Here is a 19,696-nt window from a genome sequence, read left to right on the forward strand (position 1 = left end):
AAAGTAGTTCCATACAGGATATGGAAATTGAACTTCTCAACTCCCTAAAGGAAATCATGTTTTTCTGTTTATTTCAAGACGAGCACTTCAGGAACGAAAAGAAAGCAGACTGTGTATTAATAGTCGATTAAAAGTTACTTCTAATCAGATCAATCTTTGCCTTTGATGCTCACCTTGATAAATTGGGCATTCCACTCATGTTTTGATAATACAGCCACAGAAACATCTTTTTAAATGGATCCCTCGAACAGTGTCAAAATTATTTTTTATTTTTAAAGACAGAATTTTGAACACAGCTGTCGCTTCTCCCATAGTGAGTGCACTTGCACTTACATAGCGATGCACTTTACATTTTCCCAAATATATAAAATTATACTGCCAAAATAGATCATAGTGTGCCAAAATATTTCAAATATGAACTCTCCCTTTCAGCATCTTTGAGGTGGGCAAATATCCAAATGTGCTTACTGGCCACTCAGCGCGTATTTTATGGAATGGTGATTAAATCACATCCCAAGTATGCTATATTGACTTAGTGTTTTTACAATAAATCATGTGTCAGCTTATGTAAAGACATCACTCTGCTGTTTTGTCACTAACAACCACAAATTGATAGTGTTGGCTCGCAGTGAGTCATTGAATCAAACCCCACATTTGTTTCATAACTGAAACTGTAAAAAAGTAAATGGAATGGTTACAGAGTGATGTACATGTTGACAGTAAATGTTATGGATGACTCTAAAAAGCAGGCATCTGGAAACCCCCCTGCAGCCTGCAGAAAATAAACTGCAATAAATCCGAGAAGTTACAAACACAATTGCACGCACAAACAAACACACACGTTTGTGTGTGTCGTGTAGACCTTTGTGCTTCGGTATACTCTTGTTTCAACGCTGCTTTGATGTGATCAATGACATCACAAAATACATCTAAAAGTGTTTTGAGTGTGGTCATGGAATAATGCAAACATTTTCAAGGCACCACTGTAGTTGCTTGAAAAATTTGAGTGCGCATGCACACACAAATACACGCACTTACACACATTACTCTATGCTATATATGCTGAAACACGCACTAAGGAATGTAATAAATAATCACTCATTCAGACGTTTGCTGTGGGCATTTCTGTACAACCTTGTACTTGAATTTGGGTGCCTAATTGTTGCTCGCTTTTATGTTCCCTTGAAGCAATCTTGAATGAAATTTTATTTTCTGCATGCAAGCATCATAATTTTTAAAATTAAGACAAAGTTTGAACAATCGCTGCAGTTAATTATCTGCTGGCCTAGATACCTTAAATGCATTGCTGGAGTCAATGAATAGTCTTCATTCTTAGGTTACAACAGAAACAACAATTTAAGTAAATGCAATAAAGTTTGGACTCAGCTATGTCTAGTCTTCCTCCAAAGTCAATAAGCTGCTGTGGTGCCACCGTCGTCTCCCTAAATGTAATCTCTCTTTGTGTTGTTAACCATCTCTGTTTTCTCCCAATAAAGCCTGTGGCTAATCGACAATCTGGCATTTTTACTGCATTTGGGATTATGAGGATTATCTCTATTAACCCAGGTCACTCGGACGAAAATTCCACCTCGTAAATGAGAAAAGGTGACGGCGTTGATTTATGAATATGACGTCGTTTAACGAAAAGCTTAGTTGCCTTTTGATTCGATAAATTTGATAAAGCTTTCGGATGTTTAAACAAGTTACATTCCTGCCCTTTTCTGATGTTGTTGTGTTTGTGATGCTTCATAAAGCCTCAATAAAATTATAAAGCACTAAAGTAGATAGTCATATGATACATAGTGCTGGGTCATATGCCTGAGTGATGGATATATTGGGTAGTACATGTGCTTTTTCTACCTGAGATTGATCAAGTTATAGTCTTGCTCGCCTCATCCTGAAGCCTGTTGCATGTGATTACTCTTGCAGACAAAATTGCGTACATACTGTATGTCTTGAATCTGGACCAAAGCTTTGTAACTGTCTCCAATAGTTACAGGAAATATAAACAATTTACCTAATCAAATGTGTGAAACATGTAGTCCCAAGAAAGCTATTTAAAGCTTTTAATTGGGGGAAAAAAGTGAAATACAGTCAGATCACATTTTCTTTTTACATAGTACAATCTAAGTATGTGTCCATAAGGCTAATCATTTGGTCAAGGGTACATATTTTTGCAGAAAAACAAGGCAATTTATTCTGTGCATTTCCTTTGTGCATGCATATACTGAATTATATCATCCAAACACACATGCCACGAGGGAACGAGTTGGACACATACAGAAGTAACAAGTAAGCAGCTGTGGGTTCAGTGCATTGCTCAAGGTCACAGTGGTTCTCAGGAAGCAACTCAGCCACATTCCTCCCTATATAAAATGCATTGGGGTTTTTTTTTTGTCGATGATGACCCCAACCTCCCTGTCCTCAAGCCGAGTCCTCATAGTTGAGTCACTGCTGTTATTATTTTTTTTCTTTACAACAAATAATGACCAGTTTGAACCAACATCTGGACATTCACATTTCAGATAGGAGTAGTCATACCATTACAAAGTTATCGCATCACGACACAAGCCAACTGACATATGGAAGCTATCAAAATGTGTTAATGTAACATGGAGAGTGAAAGTATGAGTGGAGGAGAGCAGGTGGGGGCAAGATTTTAGAGGAGAAGTGTAAGATGAAATTGTTTCCCACGTCCCCCGGCACACGTGTACGTGGGCCTTGGCCCAGCATGGAGAACAAATTCCTCTATAAGTTCAGGGCAGCAAGAGCATATCAGGCTAATAAAAAAATTAAAAGTAATGGGCTCCAGATAACAACTCAAAGGAGTCTGTACGAGCGTGCTCATGTGCATCCACAAAGAAACCTCTAGGTCGCACGTACACACTTTTACCTTATTTGTAGTACTGGAGCCAAGAGCTTACTTGAGCCATTTGCATCAATTTGGCCGTTTGTGCTAAGCAGTGGAGAAAAAAAGGTTTGGGTTAGCTTGAGCTCTCCCTAATCCTTGACCAGCACAGACCATGGGTGGTCACACGTACACATGCACACCACAGCTGTAGAGCAAGCAAGAGGGGGGGGGGCTTGAGCGGGTGTGAGTCTGTGGTGGCCTTTAGTCACGGTGTTTTACTAGAGCGGCGTGATGACGTGATTTATTTGGGTGATTATTTGACACAGAAACAAGAATTCAAAGTTGATATTGAAAAATAAAAACACATTTATACTAGGATGACACCTTCGATGCAAGTGCCTTTATTGCATAACAGCAAATTAAACCGAAAGGCAATTTTCAATCATAAAAAAATGAAAATATTGAACCCACAAACGCTCATAAAACATGGATATGGACCCAGCATTGGTTTATCGCTCAGGCACACATACTTCTCAGTTACACATGTGCAAAGCAAACATACCAAACCTCATGTGCCCCCAACAGAACCTATTTCCAGAAAATAAGTGGCAGTAAATGAGGCAGCTGATGCCTATTGCATTGCAGCTTACAGCTCCCCGGTGGACACCTGACACGGGCCGGAACAACCTCGCCCCTGGGACCAACCTGCTCTGTGGCATGTCGGAGGGAAATTCAGGGTGAAAATCAAGAAAATATGCGCCCACCGTGCTATGAAAACAGTGGTACTCACTGGTACCCATTCATCCGCATTCCTGCACGGCTCTGCAGTCTCTCACATTTATTTCACTGTAATTGCTATTATGAGGGAAACATAGAGTTGTGTGGAGGGAAAGATTTAAACTGTGTAAATGACTTCATGGGTCAATGACAGGAACTCGTGGTGTGGTGTTTACACAATAGCGAGGGCGCACACTGCTGAACTGAAATGTCTTGTTAGCGCCCGACACGGACCTCCCATATGGAGACCTTTTTTTATTACCATTCCATCTTCAAGTGTTAAACTTGAAATTCCAATGCTAGTATCTCAAATTAGTTTGTTTTCAAGTCAAAGTAAAAAAATTGGCTGATTTTAGCACCAATACAGGATATCCTTTGTTATTCTCTGATATTTTGGAAACAGTACCATAATCATACCGCACCATAACATTGTAATCCATAAATTTAGATTATTGGATATGCTTGTGGTCACCAATAGTGTCGTGGGTTACCTATGAGAGAGTTTCCGCTCATGATGGTGTGAATATGAGCGTAAACAAGTTGTCTGTGCCCTTTTTTTACCCAGAGTCAGTCGGGATAGATTCCAGCTCCCATTTCTTGCATAATATCATCCAGTCTTTTCCTATAACCTTATGTTCTTTCCAGCTAAAATATATCATTTCAACAACAAAAAGCCTTACTGACTCCAAATTTTGGCAGGAGATAAATCAGTTGAGGCCAGACAGCCATAAGGGGAAAGAGACCTTTTGTACGTAATACATAAAAAGCCCAAACAATTCATATTATTGTCTTTAGCCTGCCTGCATGCACACACATACACACATAGGAATGTAGCAAAGTCATTTTAGGCTAAGATTACTTGAGTCAAACAGCGGCTGTAATAGCACTGAACATAAATTTTGTCTCAGAAGTTACCTCAGTCTTGTTCTGATTATCCTGCTGATTTAATAACCGTTAAGTCTAAGGTCTGTGGCCTTCCCCTTGGGTCTACTTTGGGGTCTTTAGTTGGCAATTAACTGTAAATGTAATGTTTTACTCACTACTTAGCCCAACCACAGGAACCACATGTCCAAACCTGGCAAGATTTATTACAAGTGATAGACTTGCTTTGACTTTTACCTATTTTAGAAAAGAAACGGATCAAACCGATGAGTGCAAAGAGAACACTTCATCTGGTGCTCCATGTCATGAATGAATGAAAGCATTTTCACCAGAGTGTGTCACGCTTGTGTCGCTGCGGTGGTTCATAAAATATAAACGCTCTCATGAGGATAGTGAAACAATAGGCAAGTGGTTATAGTTAAGATTTCTATTGTCTTCTAATTCATTTTTGGTAGTAATCCACACAGTACTTATTCAGTGTAAATGATGATGTCACAAATTATAGCAATAGGCTATAACTGTGCGCTGTCAGTGGGGTTTGCATGCATTTTTTATGAACTTGTGCACTCAGGACTGTCTCGCATGGTCTTCTTCTTTATTCTGCCCATCACGGCATTATTGACATAGTTTTCAGAAACTGGAGATGAAGTCGAAACTTTTCCAATTCCCTTTGATTTGTGGAAAATAACCATCCGTTTGACAAGTCATTTTTTACATCAACAATTAGTTTAGGTATGTCGTTGTTGTGTAAGATCAACCCTAATTAGGCCTCCAAGCAAAACGGAACGGGAACTCATTCTATTGTTACAAATACCAGGACGACACATTCATTTTGTACGGGGGTAAATTAGAAAACACGAACGACTGCCACAGAGAATGTAGCTTGTCTTCCTTCCCTTGTCTGAGCTCTTCCAGCGGAGTGTGGATTAAAACAGGTCAGGGTGTGGGGGTCAGCCAAGGAACCCAGGGTCAAAAGTCAGAGGCAAGAAAGACCTCTGCATTCCAATCGACTGCTGCCCACCATGCACTCACACACAGACACATGCACGCACTTGCACACGTCTCTCTCTCTCACACACACACACACACACACACACACACACACACACACACACACACACACACACACACACACACACACACACACACACACACACACAAACACACATAAGCCAACGACATAGAGTACCTGCATAATAGTTTGCCTTGTCCCAACATTATGTTGATGCTGATTTTATTTGTGGCCAAGCCCAAGCATGAACCATTACATTCCCAGAATGAAGATGTTATTGCACAAACCTCTCAAGGGCACATATGTCATGCTTAAGCCAACAATGGATCAAAGCACATCTTGCTGTACTTGGGAAATTCTAATGATGCAATATTTCTAAAGGAGGGTTTGTAATCTTTGCCATAACAGAAAGGTATGTATATGAAGCCACGGCTGGACATTTGTTCATTGTCCAGTCTGAAGGTGTGTCACCATTTAAAACTGTTTAGCTCAAAGTGTTTGAAGTTACACAAAGTTTTTGTTTATCAATTTTAATGGGATTTGGTTGCAATCCATAATTTTTTTTCTTCTTGTTTTCAGAGTTCTGCAGTTCCAGAGAGGACAAAAGCAGGTCAGTGATTTTAGTGTGTTGATACACAGCTTGCATTTGTATAGCCACATACCTTTGGTGTGGTTTCTCATCTGTTACAACACGTTTATGTTGCCTTTATTGTTGACAAAACGCAATTGTCTGCATTTGTCCCGATGTGCCTCAGTCTGTAGTCATGTGAGGAGCATTTGCAGTACAGTGACTGATATCATTGTCCGTTAATTGTCGTGGTGCAAGAGAGGGAAGGAGGGAGTGAAGGAGAACAGGATCTGGTCTGATGACTCGCTTGATGTCCGTCTTGATAAGAACCCAGACTCATCTAGCGGACCATCTAGCCTGTCGCCTTTCCAAGATAAGAGCCAGACTGGTTGTCGAGCCTGATGCCCAAAACATTTGACCTGCATCTGTTTACCCATTCCAGTCAAATCTCACTCAACTATTTGTGCATTGGTGTCAGCAATAGAAAAAGTTCAAGAAAATTCTGCCTGTTGATCCAGGGAAGTGTCTAACTGTGTGTGGTCCATCACAAATAATACCTGGACCCACATCAGAACATTACAAAGGAGAATTAAATCGATATACAAGCGAATATCTTGCATGCCGTTATGCATTAAGATGGATGAAACTTTCTTCGTCTTCCTTCTAAATGTTGGTTGAAATACAATTACACAACATTTAGGCGATGCGCTACTTAATGCAGCTACAAATCATCAGCTAAAGGGATTTTTCTATAATCTGTTCCGTAGTTATCAATCCATATGACTTCTTGCAGCTGAATAGCCTTCAGTGTCTTCACATTATGTCAAAACATCATGATTCTATACATCATCTATTTTATGAATCAAATTCAAGAACATTCCCTCTCTGGCTCCACTCTTGTCAGCAAAAGCAGTCATACATGGATGGACGGCAAGCGGCTGGTGGTGGTCAGCGTTCATTAAATATCCCCGCATGTCCTCAGTCCTTTGGTAAACATCGCAGGCGAGGTGGTGTGACCTGGGGACGAGGCTTTCATAATGCTCCCTGCTGTTGCAAAGCCTGCTGGGAGTCCTCAGTCATTATTGCTCTGTCTCGCCTTGTAATTACTGCCACTTGCTGTGAAAGCCTTTCACAGAAAATGTGCAGAAGCTGTTTGTCAGTTCATACCACACCGTCACCCTTTCTAGACAAAAGTTAAAACATTTTTTAGATAACTGAAGTTTCTAGACTTGATGCTAGGTTTTTTTTTCTATCATTTTACTTCATGTAAATCAGTCTGCAAGCAAGTTATGTAAGCACCGTGCCGCTTTCGTGTGCAGCATGGGGAGTATAGAAGGGGGGTGGGTTATGTTGGAAGTCAGTGGAGTTTTTGGGGGCCTTGATTAAGTACAAAGCCCAGTGTTCATTGTGGTACTTCAAAGAGCCCTCTGTATCACCATTAAAGTCCCTGGGAATGACACGTTTGTGACAGTGTTACGTCTCACGCAATGCCCTAAAGGCTCCCGTTACTCTACCATAAGAGAATTGTCCATTCATGGTTCATTTATATCTCTATGACAACTGAAGCAATTTAATGATCAGCGAGAAGCTCCAAAAGCCGTTCTGCTCTGACACTTCATGTCCTCTCTGCTGTTGTGGGTGAACTCAAGCGTGTAGTCAGCATCACGTCTGTCCTGTACACAGACAGGATGCCTCCTTTATTCACCTACACTACCATAGTCATACTACCTTGCATTTTTTTTGTGGCCTGTATGCAGTTGTCTATCGTGGAAATCTCCAATTAACAAGAAAAAGAGGAAAGTGGTTTCTTTATGTGGCAGATTTTCATCTATAGATTTTCACATATAGTATCTCATGATGATTGAGGGTTTACTGTAGTAAAAATCAATCAATCAAAGTCATACAGATGTTTTACACAAGGAATGATGGCCATATCAGAATGTATTTTTAATGTCATAATTTTGTCAGCACCTTGAAGCACATTATTTCATAACTGAATGTGGGTTCTTGCCTTTAATTGCCTCTGAGCTTGTCAGCACCCATTTGAAAGATTCTTGGGATGTCTTCATATTCATCTTGGCTGTAACTGAGGTTTATATCACCACCCTGCTGTCCTGGTGTAAATATGAGTCAGTGGAAATGTATAAAGAGAACACAATGATGGGCAAGTCAGCAGGTGTGGTCTGACCCTTTGCCTTTCACTTTAGATCCTCGGTTGACATGACTTCACCTCGTTTTTAGATGGAAGAAAGGAGTGCTGAAGGAGAAGGAAAAGGAAAAGCGAAAGCATCCTCAATTATTTTATGCCATGGAGAACTGCTATTTTGAGATGGCTCTCACTTTTTGTTTTGGTTTCCCTCACTATAGTGTCTCACTATAACCGCTGGAAATTATTTTATATTTATAATATAAACCATTCATTATTTTGTAATTTGTATCTCAGTTATAGAAGTGAAATAAAATAAGAAGCTGAATTTTTTATTATTTTGGCTTGTTATGAGTCATCAGAAATATTCTATATTTGATAAGGAATGCCGCAAAAAAATATTTCCTGTATCTAATGTCAAGTCTGGAATTAGTGCCGATGGCTTGTCTGGCTCTGTCCTTATCCTCGATTTACTTCCCCTTCAAGCGTGAATTATGACACAATAGCGTGCCCTATCTTGCTTGTCTCATCCAGGCAAAAACAAAATTAATCCTTTTTTTCCTGCTTTTAATGGCTATATGGATACATATTCCATATTTCCATTGAGCATATACACAAGGATGTAAATGTGTCACCGTCAATTGGAATTGACAAACTGAATCAATTACGGAATCAACCCCATTTCAGAGACAGATGTGATAATTATATTCTGTTAATCCACATGAGTCACTGATCTTGTGACCGTAGCCCCATCACCATCCTTTGGGAATCCACCAAAAATGAATTGCTAAACCCAGCAGCAACATACCCTTTGAGGACCTCAGAGGGTTGAAAGATGAAATTAAACACTCCTAGCCTGAAGCCAAATCCAAATTAGCTCGTGACTGATGTTTGTTTTTCTCTTACTGTTCCTGCTTTTTTAGACTGTCCTATCCTACTTTTTGCCGCATATCCAGAAATAGCACAAGAGTCACTGTCTTTGTGCAAGGTCACATTCCTTGCTTTCCGCATCAGTCTAACAGCTCTCCGCCAAAACACTAGCCCCTCCCCTCTCGCTCGCCTCCGCTTCCTGTGTGGAGACTGGTACTGTACGCATTCCATTATGTTTCACACTTCACATTTCAACCCGTGGTAAATACATTTGCAGATGCAGGCTTTGGTGGAGTTTAGACCCCAAGGAACCCTTTGTTCCTCCTCTTCTTTCCCATGCATTACATCTGAGCCCCCTTTACGGTTTTTTGACAGATGTCTGTGCTTCACCGGCACTCTGGGAAGGAAACCAAGCCACATGAGGGGGAAGTTACAACAGGAAGCCCTCTTACTTGACTGCCAGAGTTTTAACAAAACCATCTCGAAAAGAGTTTTTCCAATCTGGAATGTCATTGATCGTATGGTTTATCAAGATTTTTGCTGAAGTGGACAAAAACATCTTTTAAACATAACCAGGCTACTGGTCAAATGTATCGTGAAAACTGATAGGGCTGTGGTTGATTTTGAACTCGTCATATTTTTAATCAAATTTTAACATTGAAAATAGGTGATCGTGAAAGTAAGAAATATGGGAAACCATCTTTATCAGTCTCTGCAAACCACAAGGGGCCATAAAGTCAACTGGCCGTGATGAGTATAATGCTATCAGCAGACTACAATAAGCCTGTGCTGGGTACATTACCTTCTCTAGTCAGAGCAATCAGCATGAGTGCTTCATTTTCTTGCTTGAATGTGTTTGTCCTCAACTGCCTTCTCCACTAAGCACGATGTGAACAGTGCATATGGCTCACAGTTGGACATGCACACTAAACCCATACATCCAGCCTATGGCTAATTTATTAGGCAACCAACCAATAATGATTCTTTTGAAAACAGCATTCTTGCAGCACATTGATTTGTATTAAGTTATCATCAGTTAATTGAAACCTTTTGAGCTGTTGAGCTTTTCCAATAACCAGTAGAATCTATTAAGCAAATTGAAATTTCTCCATAGGTAGAATGCCGTTTAGTTAAAGCTTCCATTCAAAAACAGTCACTTTCCAAAAATGAGCTTTCTCTTTCTTTTAAGAGTTTATGCGGAACATGAGTTAACCTGTCTCTTGCCACAGTGTCCCCTAATGGACAATTTGATGTACTGTACAGGTATATGCCTAAACCTGTTTATTCTAGTACGTAAATGGATACAATGACGATGGGAAATGTTAGTTGTGCCTTTAAAGCACTCAGATATGCGCTGTGACCACTGAAGCTTGAGTCAGAAAGCACTTACTCACACTTACAGTATATTCACACGCACACACACACACACACACACACACACACACACACACACACACACACACACACACACACACACACACACACACATACACTAGAGAGAATAGAATATGAGAGTATTGCGGCACTGGCTGGATGTGTCCCAGCCGTTACCGCATTGAAGCTTGCTGCAGTAGATGGGAGTGTACAGTCCAGACTGGAAGTGAGCAGAGTGAGAGCCAGGAGGAGGCAGAAATCTATGCAAAAAGAAAAAAACAGGTTGAATTCTGCTAGAGGATTTATACTATATTTTAAATATTCATCCAAACAGAAGAAGGTGCGAAGCAGTATAGATGCAAGCTTTAGGAAGGTGCGTAAACAGACCTGATCGGCAGCGGACATAGGTGAGAAAAAAGAGATTAGAGGCTGATCAGCTGGAGGTGTCTGCAGCATGTCTCGCTCCATCAGGCTACTCCTTCTGCAGAAGTCCTTCAGTGGCTTAAACACACCCTCTAGCTCCAGAACCTTAGATATGATCAACAAAAATGTTTGGGAAAGCCGATTGACAGGTAAGTGGGATGACCACAATGCTAGTATTTGTACAGTATGTTTGTATCTATTAGGATGTCTTGGTTGTTGACAATATAGTGGTTCACTTGGCTGTTTTTCCTGCAACCGTAGTGGGATCATTTCCCACAAGTGTGACTGTCAGTGATTGTCTGTCTCTATGTGGTCTGATTGGATGCTGACTAATCAAGTGATGAGCCATATCTGTTTACATGGCCGGGTATTAGATGCACAGATTTTAAAATGAAGCAGTGTGATTTCATTTGTAGTACTTTGGCCAGTAGTGCTGTTTTGTGTAGATGGAAAGGCACAATGACAGTTACTTTCCATTTACAATACATATCTATGAAACACATCATGACTCATGCTTATCTCAGAGGCACATTTAGCATCCAACTGTACTCATATGGGTCAATTAGACATTCGTCTCCATGTTGACCCATGCACAGGAGATAATGTTCTATCTCATAGGAGATCGAATGTAAGTTGCAATCATAACAAATGACCTAAAAGATCAATAAATGGCTATAGACGGAAATGTTGGATGCTGCTATATAAATTTGTTCATACTGTATATACAGTAAACCATCGTTAGTTTTGTGTCATGCTTATAAGTCCTTGTGTGCAGCTTTATCTGTGCCACTGGAAGAGCGCGTGTGTGGTTCCTCATGCATTTCCTCTCAAACTAATGAACCAGTAGTGCAGAGTAAGGATGCGGCCCATTAGTCTGCTTTTAACTCCCTGTAAAGCAGTTTGCCTCTCAGTCTTACGTTTGGTACTCTAACTTAGTATATTGTAAATGCATCAGCAGACTTGATGGCTCAACAGTTTCTTTCATGCTGGGCCACACATACTTGACCATCCATACCGTTCTTAGGCACGCTTAACACACGCAGTCCGGATTGTTTGACCTGTGTGAGTAATCCATACTCGTTCATTTATAAATAAATCCATCCATTTTCTGAAGCGCTAATTCCTCCCATTAACCTACAGTCACAGTTAAATGACTGCAAAAAAATAATTCACTGATTGATTCTGACAATGCCAAAGAGCTGTTGTCCTGTTACCTGTTATGGTTAAACCTGCACTTTTTTCCTGTTTAGTCATCATGCAGTATGCATACTATATGTGTAAAACCTGACGTCCTTTCACTTGATGTATGCATGTTTCCGGGCCATTAAGTGCAGGAACACTGTTTTGTCCCAAGAGGGACGTGCTTAATCAGCGCATTTGTGACCGCTATGGCTTGACACGCTTTTAGGCTCTAAAGTCATTTTATTGCTCAAGGCACTGAGGGGAAATTGCATTGTGTTGCACAGCATACTAGTACTATTGTATACCATTGTAGTTTCTGGAGTTATGATATGTGTAAAACTAATAATGAGATTTAGCACAGAAGCTGTAGGCTATCAAAAATTGACTTCATATTGGTAATGTTCCATTTTAAATGGTACAGTCAGAGAGGTTGCAGTTAAATTAGTGACAACAGTGTCAATTCCACTGTAACTGTAGGTTGGATGATTGATTGAACGATCGGTCGATTGATTGAATGACAGTTTGGTCATTTAGATAACGAACATCTTTAATGTTTATACACCATAGCATGTGATGCAGTCATGTGTTTGCTCTGTGATCTTTAATGATGCATTTACATAGCTTGTACACTTGCGGCATGACCCAAGCGCATCCAGAGTCACACGTCTCGACATCTAATAGTTGTTGAATCTCCTTTTGATGCCCATGTGATCAACTCACATATTTCAGCATGTTTACAGCTCCAGGGGAAAAACATGTATCAAAGAACACTGAGGTTATTCATTGACAAAAACTCAGCTGCCTCGCAAGTCTTTGTGCGCTCTGTCCACTGGATATTTCCAGCACTGCTTCATCACATTGTGCTCTAATTAAATCATTCCCTTTGTTGTTTTCCAGAGATTAGCGATAGGCTACGGGTCAAACTTGTTTTTCTGTTTTTCGTTGCTTTAACATCATCTCAATTAGGCAATAAGTAGTGTATCCCAGTTGCTGGCAAACAAGGGATGTGAATGCTGATTTTTTTAACAAATATTACAAAAAGTGACTTTTTGGAATATCGCCAAATCTTTTATAAGTTCTGAAATGAACCGTTTAGTGTTTTAATATTGTGAAATGATTATCTTTCACCCAGGTCTGCATGTTCGGTCCTTCCTGTTTGAAATGGTAATTGCAGCTTCCAGAGAGGTCAAAGGGTATCTGCTAGGTGACTGATAGTAACTAAAAAGCAAATGGTGATCTGTCATCATCCCTGCCTGGAGAAAATATCCCCTCGTCCAGTAGTCCTGCGACCTTTTGTGCACCTGACAAACACTACAACAGTGTGGCTTTCTAGTTAAAGAGTTTGAGTACTACTCTGGTCTGCCAGCAGTCCAGATCTGTTTCCTTTTCAAAATGAGAGTCGGGATTGTTGAGCCACAGAATTGTATAAGATGAATTTAACACACAAAGCTTCAGCAATTAGTCAAGCAAAAATCACAAGACACATTTGTGCCATGCCTGCTAACAAGGCCACCAGGCTCGCAGCTCTGTTACACAACATAACACATCATCAATCTTGTATCTTGGCCCTGTGAGCCTGGTTGAGTTTCAAATATGAGGCGATATTGCCCACATGATGTCATATTTTTTCTGCAGCAATATTTTTGAAAATTCAAATGTAAACCAAAAGCCAACATTCGGGTAAAATGGATTAGCTCATTAAATCACACAGGACATCCTTTAATTATCAGAGGCCACTTTTCTTTGAATTTTCAGGCAGTGTCTGCGTCACTAAGGCCTTTTTCTATCCACATTGCTAAATCCAGAGAGCTTACCCAGTTGTGTACATTTGTGTGGCCCAGTGATGTTAACCAACACGCCAAGTAAATGCATCTTCTGTTCAAAACAAGCCCTCGTGTGTTCGAAAGGGCTAAAACAAAAATAATTGCAGGTCGACTGCCACTGGTTGAGAAATGTCAACGAAAGTCAAATAAGTCAGCTTTCATTATGGGTTTGGTTGTGACTCTGTACTCTATGTAAGGCCATGTGTGCTACTTACTACCAATTTCACCCATCCCTGTATTGAGTGCATACCAAATTGCACTCTGCGTTAAATAAGCATTACCAAACATAAGACAAATTGTGTGAGTGTGTGCTACTCAATAGCCCTTTTCACGCTGTTTACTTTCCACCATGAACATCACCGACACCATTTTTTGCCAGCTTGTATGGTAGTATTAGGGACATAACAGAAGCTGTGTTAGTATGTGGAGTAGCAGAATCTAATCTGACAAGTCATCATGGAAAATGTCATACGGGACCGACATCCCATAGACTTTATGTACCATAATTTTTGGACTATAAATCGATAAGCCGCATCTGCTAAAATTCTGGAAAAATCCCGTTTTATTCATATATAAGGATCATTTGATTATAAGACGCAGATGTTTAATTTCCATATGTAAGACATTATGCGCAAATTATACAATATCATCAAAACCATGAAAAATCCATAGATAAGGCAAACTGGACTATGAACCGCAGAGTTCAAATCTTGTGCAAAAAGTAGTTTATAGTCCGGAAAATATGCTACCTTTTTATAATACTTATTCAAAAAAAGGGTGCTTTACTATATGGAAAACACTAGATGAAACACAGCAGAAGATGATACACCGCATATTATTTGAGGTATCTTTGAATGTTTATAAATTCCTTTCCACTTGTGTGGTATTTGAAAAGATTTGAAAATGTAATGCTTGAGGCACATCTGCCAACCGACTCGTGTTCACATTCCTCATAAAATTTTGTGGTTAACTTTTTATGCCTGCATAACCATAAAAATGTTAGAATGGTAGACAGGACTTAACCTACGGTTAAATAGTCTTCTGATGGTGACAGATAGCCAGAGAATAATTTCTGTAAATCCTTTTTCTTGGAAGGCGTGTTGGGAAATAATTGTTCTAAAGGTTATCAGTTAATTTAGAAGCTACACTGTCATATGAAGTTTATTCAACTGACTTTTCAGAGTAATGTGTCTTGCTGCATGTGCACACCTCCTTGTGCATGAATTGTAATTGTGAAGTGGCAACCAGGCTTTTGTGTGTGACTCAAGAGTACGACAGTGGGGGTCCAATGACGTGTTCCGGTCTACTCGGGCCTCGCATAACGTTAAATGACACAAATGCCCTGTGTCCATTGTGGGCCTACGGGGACTCAGCAGGATCATTTCACGCCTCAAGGATGTCCAAAGAGGAAGTCAGAAGGGGCGCACTGCCGTGACATCAGCAGAGATCTCAGTGAATAAAAGCGCAGCAGGCACCCATGTAGCAAATTAGCCCCAACGAGATATTCTTACCTCCAAGAGCTTTTCAGAGCTTTATCTGCTCCTGAAAAACAAACGTCAACAGCGTTCATCCTCTGGTTCTCCATGACAATTTAAAATCTGCATTTTTAAATTAGCGTTGTGTTGGACACTTGTTTTTTTCCTAGGCTCCAACAAACATGGTGGAAAATCAAGATGCTTTGACATTTAGGTCAGGCCTCTCAGTTTGTGTCTATAAAAAGATACAGATTATTATTTTATTACGGATGGATAAAAGCTCCACTGTCTCCCCAGTGTAATGCCAGCATCCATCTAAGTCATGGTGAAAAAGTAGGCCAGCGTCCTCTCATTTCTGTTTGCTCTTAGTAGACCTTTCTTGAAGCCGGCATGTGTCTCGTAAGCATATGGAGCCACACTTAAATGTGTTCACTGGCTACTGTATGTCTTCACAAAGAATATAGCACAATAGATATTCACAGACATTTCAAATAAAAATATTCGACAGTTTCGAATGTCCGCTGCAATGAGCTGATGTCAGTTTTAGTCTCCCTCTCCTCGTAACGTCTGTTCATGTGATTTGGACTGATTGTTGCATGATGATATACGTGAAAGGTAGGCACTGAACGTGTCATTCATATGTGGGACGGTGAATACTCTTAAAATATTTATGATTGAGTTAGAGTCCTTCAACACGGTTCCTGTTCACTGATTTAAAGCCCCCTTGTTTCTGCCCCCGTGCATTCACAAGGCCGCTTGTTTCAAACTCCCTGGAATGTTTTGCTAAACCCAGTGACTCGAGCAAGCTCACGCCAAACTTGTTTACTTTGCGTCCTTCGTCGCCCCCCCCCCACCCACTTCAAGTCTTTTCTCACTTTCTCTTTTTAGCAGGTATAGTGCTTTAAATACACTTTCTGGCCGTCATGAACAGACCTGGTTTATTGATTACCAGTTTCTGATTTATTCTGTCCAATGAGAGAGCCTTACCATTTGATCGTCTGAGTAGCTTGTAGCACAGATGCTTCAAGAAATGATGTTTACTTTCTTTTAAATGAAATCTAGATGATTGTTATGTGTGGTCTCACACTGCATATAGAATCACAATATTACATTGATATTTGTATTATGCAGTTAAATACCCAAGGTTGAATCCATCATTAACCACCGGGAAATGGGGTTGAGGGGCTGTAGGTGGATGGGGGAAATTCCCATTCCCATTCTATTTTTGGACTGTTCCACTGTACAAAAAGTTGATACTTTGCAGTCCCTTGTAAATGAAAATTATTGGCAATAATAATTACATACTAAGAATTTCATATTGGAAAAAAAAATTGAAATTTTGGTCGAGATTTACTGCTGAAATGAAATGAACAAATCCATTAAGCAAGACACTATTTTTATTTAGTGGACAGTACATATTTTTGGCATGTTTTAGTGGTATACCTTCCTCTCAATTTCTTCCTTTAAATTTAAAAATGAAAAACAATTAAAAATAAATTGCCTTTCAAGACTTAGGTATGCAAAATTCTATTGAGCAGCTTCATTTATTCATTTTTCTGTTAATCCAAATAGTCACTCGAGTGAGACGTTAAGCACTTTTCAGCTGTACCACAAGAATCCTACTTGATGCCTGCTCTTGACCCCATTGTCATGTTGGCTGCCCATGCCTTCACTCCAGCTGGAAGGCGATGTGATTGTTAGGCATAGAAAAAAAATCTCCTCTCCCTCAAACACTCAGACATCCAGAGAGAAGCTGGAAAAACAAACCCGCTTAAGTAACCACTGACGATTCACTGCAATGGAGCGCGGATCCTTGCAGTGCTGATACTCATTGAAGCCTCGATTCAGCACAGCTTAGAGTCTAAAGTGGTGTGCGCAAATATTTGCACACATTGTGGAATTTGCGCCTGCCCGATGCTTGAGAACGTCTGATTTCACACCGCAGATTTTCTAGCGTGTCTAGCCAACACCTTTGCTCCTGTCAGCAGAAATGTTGCAAGTGCTATTGTGAACCAGGCTGCTGCTTTGCCTCTGATATCAGTTGTTAAAAAAAAAAAAAGATCATCTTCCCAAAATCTATGGAAAAAGGTCTAACAAGATTTTTGATTTATGGCAATTTGGTGGCATGAGAGCTCATCACTGGTCATTAAATGTGAAACAGTCACATTCCGTTTGAATCTTTTCCAGATGGGTACTAACAACATCTTTTAGTACACCATTAAAGCAGCTTCATCTCTGGTGACTTAACTGCCTTTCGGGGTGCCTGATCTCATGGTATGTTGCTTGTTTACTCTTCAGTAGGCCTTCATTTCCTGTGTCTGTTGCCTTTTCAGGGTCTCATGGGCCTTGTTTTTTTTTTTTTTTTTTTTTTTCTCAGTTATGTCGTGTATTTTTTTTAGTTAATCCTTTTGCTCTTGTTGCTATTTCTGATTAGGTGCATTAATATAACTCATAGGGTTGAGTCACTTGTACATTAAATACAGAAAAAACAAACTGCCTATCCATTCATGCAAATTAAACAATGACAAAAAAGGTTTGTGTCAAAATATATAGTGGTGCAAGAGCACAGGGACATTTATAATTACATTTATAATAAAACTGAGCTAATATGATTTATAAAAATGCATCCATTTCTATTTTTACAAATGGCAAATTATTAAACAATATATAGTGTGATATTTGAAATGCATGCATTTTTTAGAATTATTGATGTTCTTTGTACAACAACCCTCTTTGTTGCTTAAAATATGTATAATACGTACTCACGTAAAATTACGTATAAACCATGATCATAATCTATACAGTATCCTGATCATCTCTCATATGAGCATGCAAAGCTAGATGAGCACCTCTTTCTTTTTAGTACAAATAAAGTGGACCTGAAAAATGTGATTCCTTGTATTCATGCATTTGACTTCCTCTATATAATATGGCAGAATTTTCAATTTCTAGTACTTTATGTAAGAATATGGTGATGCAATTTCTATACATCAGTGATGGACTTGAAACTTTTGTCAATACATTTCGGGAAATTGTACTCTTCAAACTTTGTGGGAATAGTTTGCGTAAGGCACTTTTCTATTTCAGCATGACCGCACAAAGCGTCGCCCATAAGGGCATGCTTGGATTCGGTGTTTCTGAGAAACACATCATGGATGCGTTCAGGCTTGCAGGGCCATTTCTAAGAATTACAAAGGTTTTGCCAGGGAGAAATATCCATGTAGTACTGTATCCGTCGGTCTGTCTATATATATCGAATCCCATCTATCCGATGTGTATTTAAAGTCAAGACTGTCTGACAAAGCTCCCTGTTCATTCCAATGGAGACATTTATTGTGCTTCAGCATAATCACTCTGTAGACAGAGCAACCACTTAATGTGTCTTTTCCGCCTTGCCTTTAAGATGTTTTGCCACCGACCTTTCACCTTTTGGTCACACAGGGAGTGTAACCCCTATTGTCCCCGAATGGATGAACACAAGGCCACTGGCTGAGTGTCACCCTCCGTGTCCAGGCCGACCTCTCCTTTTTACCTCCTTATTGCTGGTCGAGCATAATACGAGCAGTGGAGCGCTTAGCATTAGCACGTTGGTGAAGTGACACTTTGACAGCCCAATGCCTTTGTGCGTGTGTGTGTGTGTGTGTGTGTGTGTGTGTGTGTGTGTGTGTGTGTGTGTGAGGTCAGGGTCGGTTGACACAAAGTGTGGCTAGCTTTTCCTGAAAAAACACCTTCAAATGTCACAATCATTGCTCTCCAAACACCATCCGAATCAAAAACAAGCAGCAGCCCCTTTATTAGAAGCACTTATGAAAATGTTTTTTGCATGTTGGATACCCATTGTAGAATTTTATCCCCTTTTGTGAGAGTATTTGTGTGTGTGTTATCCGGTTTCTTCAATAACTTTCATTTGAAACTTAATGAGTACTAAACTGCTCGGGCTTTTCTTCTCTTTGACAGACTTTATGTTGGATTAGTATAGGTGTCATGTGAACCGCTCAAGCGGCCCCTTCTAAAATGCATACAATGAAATGTGAGCTAGAGAGGCCAGTTATGTCTGATGCATCATAAGCATGCACAGTGGATGCCCAACTGTAGGTGGTGCTGAGAAAAACTACTGTACTGTTTCCCAGTATTATTATAGTATTAAAAAAAAAAAAGTTTGACATGTTGTTATTATTAATAACTGTGACGCCTTGACGTTGACCTACTTTTCTACTGAAATATTATGCTGAAACATCAAGCCAGTATTTTTCATGTATGGCCTTCCCTGTTTTATGTTTCCTGTCCACTCTAATTTCTTCATTCATGAGAGA

The 19,696-nt window shown here is 39.9% G+C and overlaps 1 protein-coding gene across 2 annotated transcripts in view; it reads left to right on the forward strand.

Moving 5' to 3' along the window:
• Window positions 1-19,696, forward strand: part of dlc1 (DLC1 Rho GTPase activating protein) — a 64,772-nt gene that overhangs the window by 15,779 nt on the left and 29,297 nt on the right. For both annotated transcript variants that reach the window (XM_085911649.1, XM_085911650.1), the window contains one exon: window positions 6,102-6,132. In XM_085911649.1, coding sequence (XP_085767775.1) covers window positions 6,102-6,132 — 31 coding nt within the window. The remainder of the gene's footprint in view (window positions 1-6,101; window positions 6,133-19,696) is intronic.

This window comes from Syngnathus leptorhynchus, chromosome 5 (assembly GCF_054491065.1).
Source record: "Syngnathus leptorhynchus isolate UIUO chromosome 5, UIUO_Slep, whole genome shotgun sequence".
In the NCBI taxonomy this organism is placed as follows: Eukaryota; Metazoa; Chordata; class Actinopteri; order Syngnathiformes; family Syngnathidae; genus Syngnathus; species Syngnathus leptorhynchus.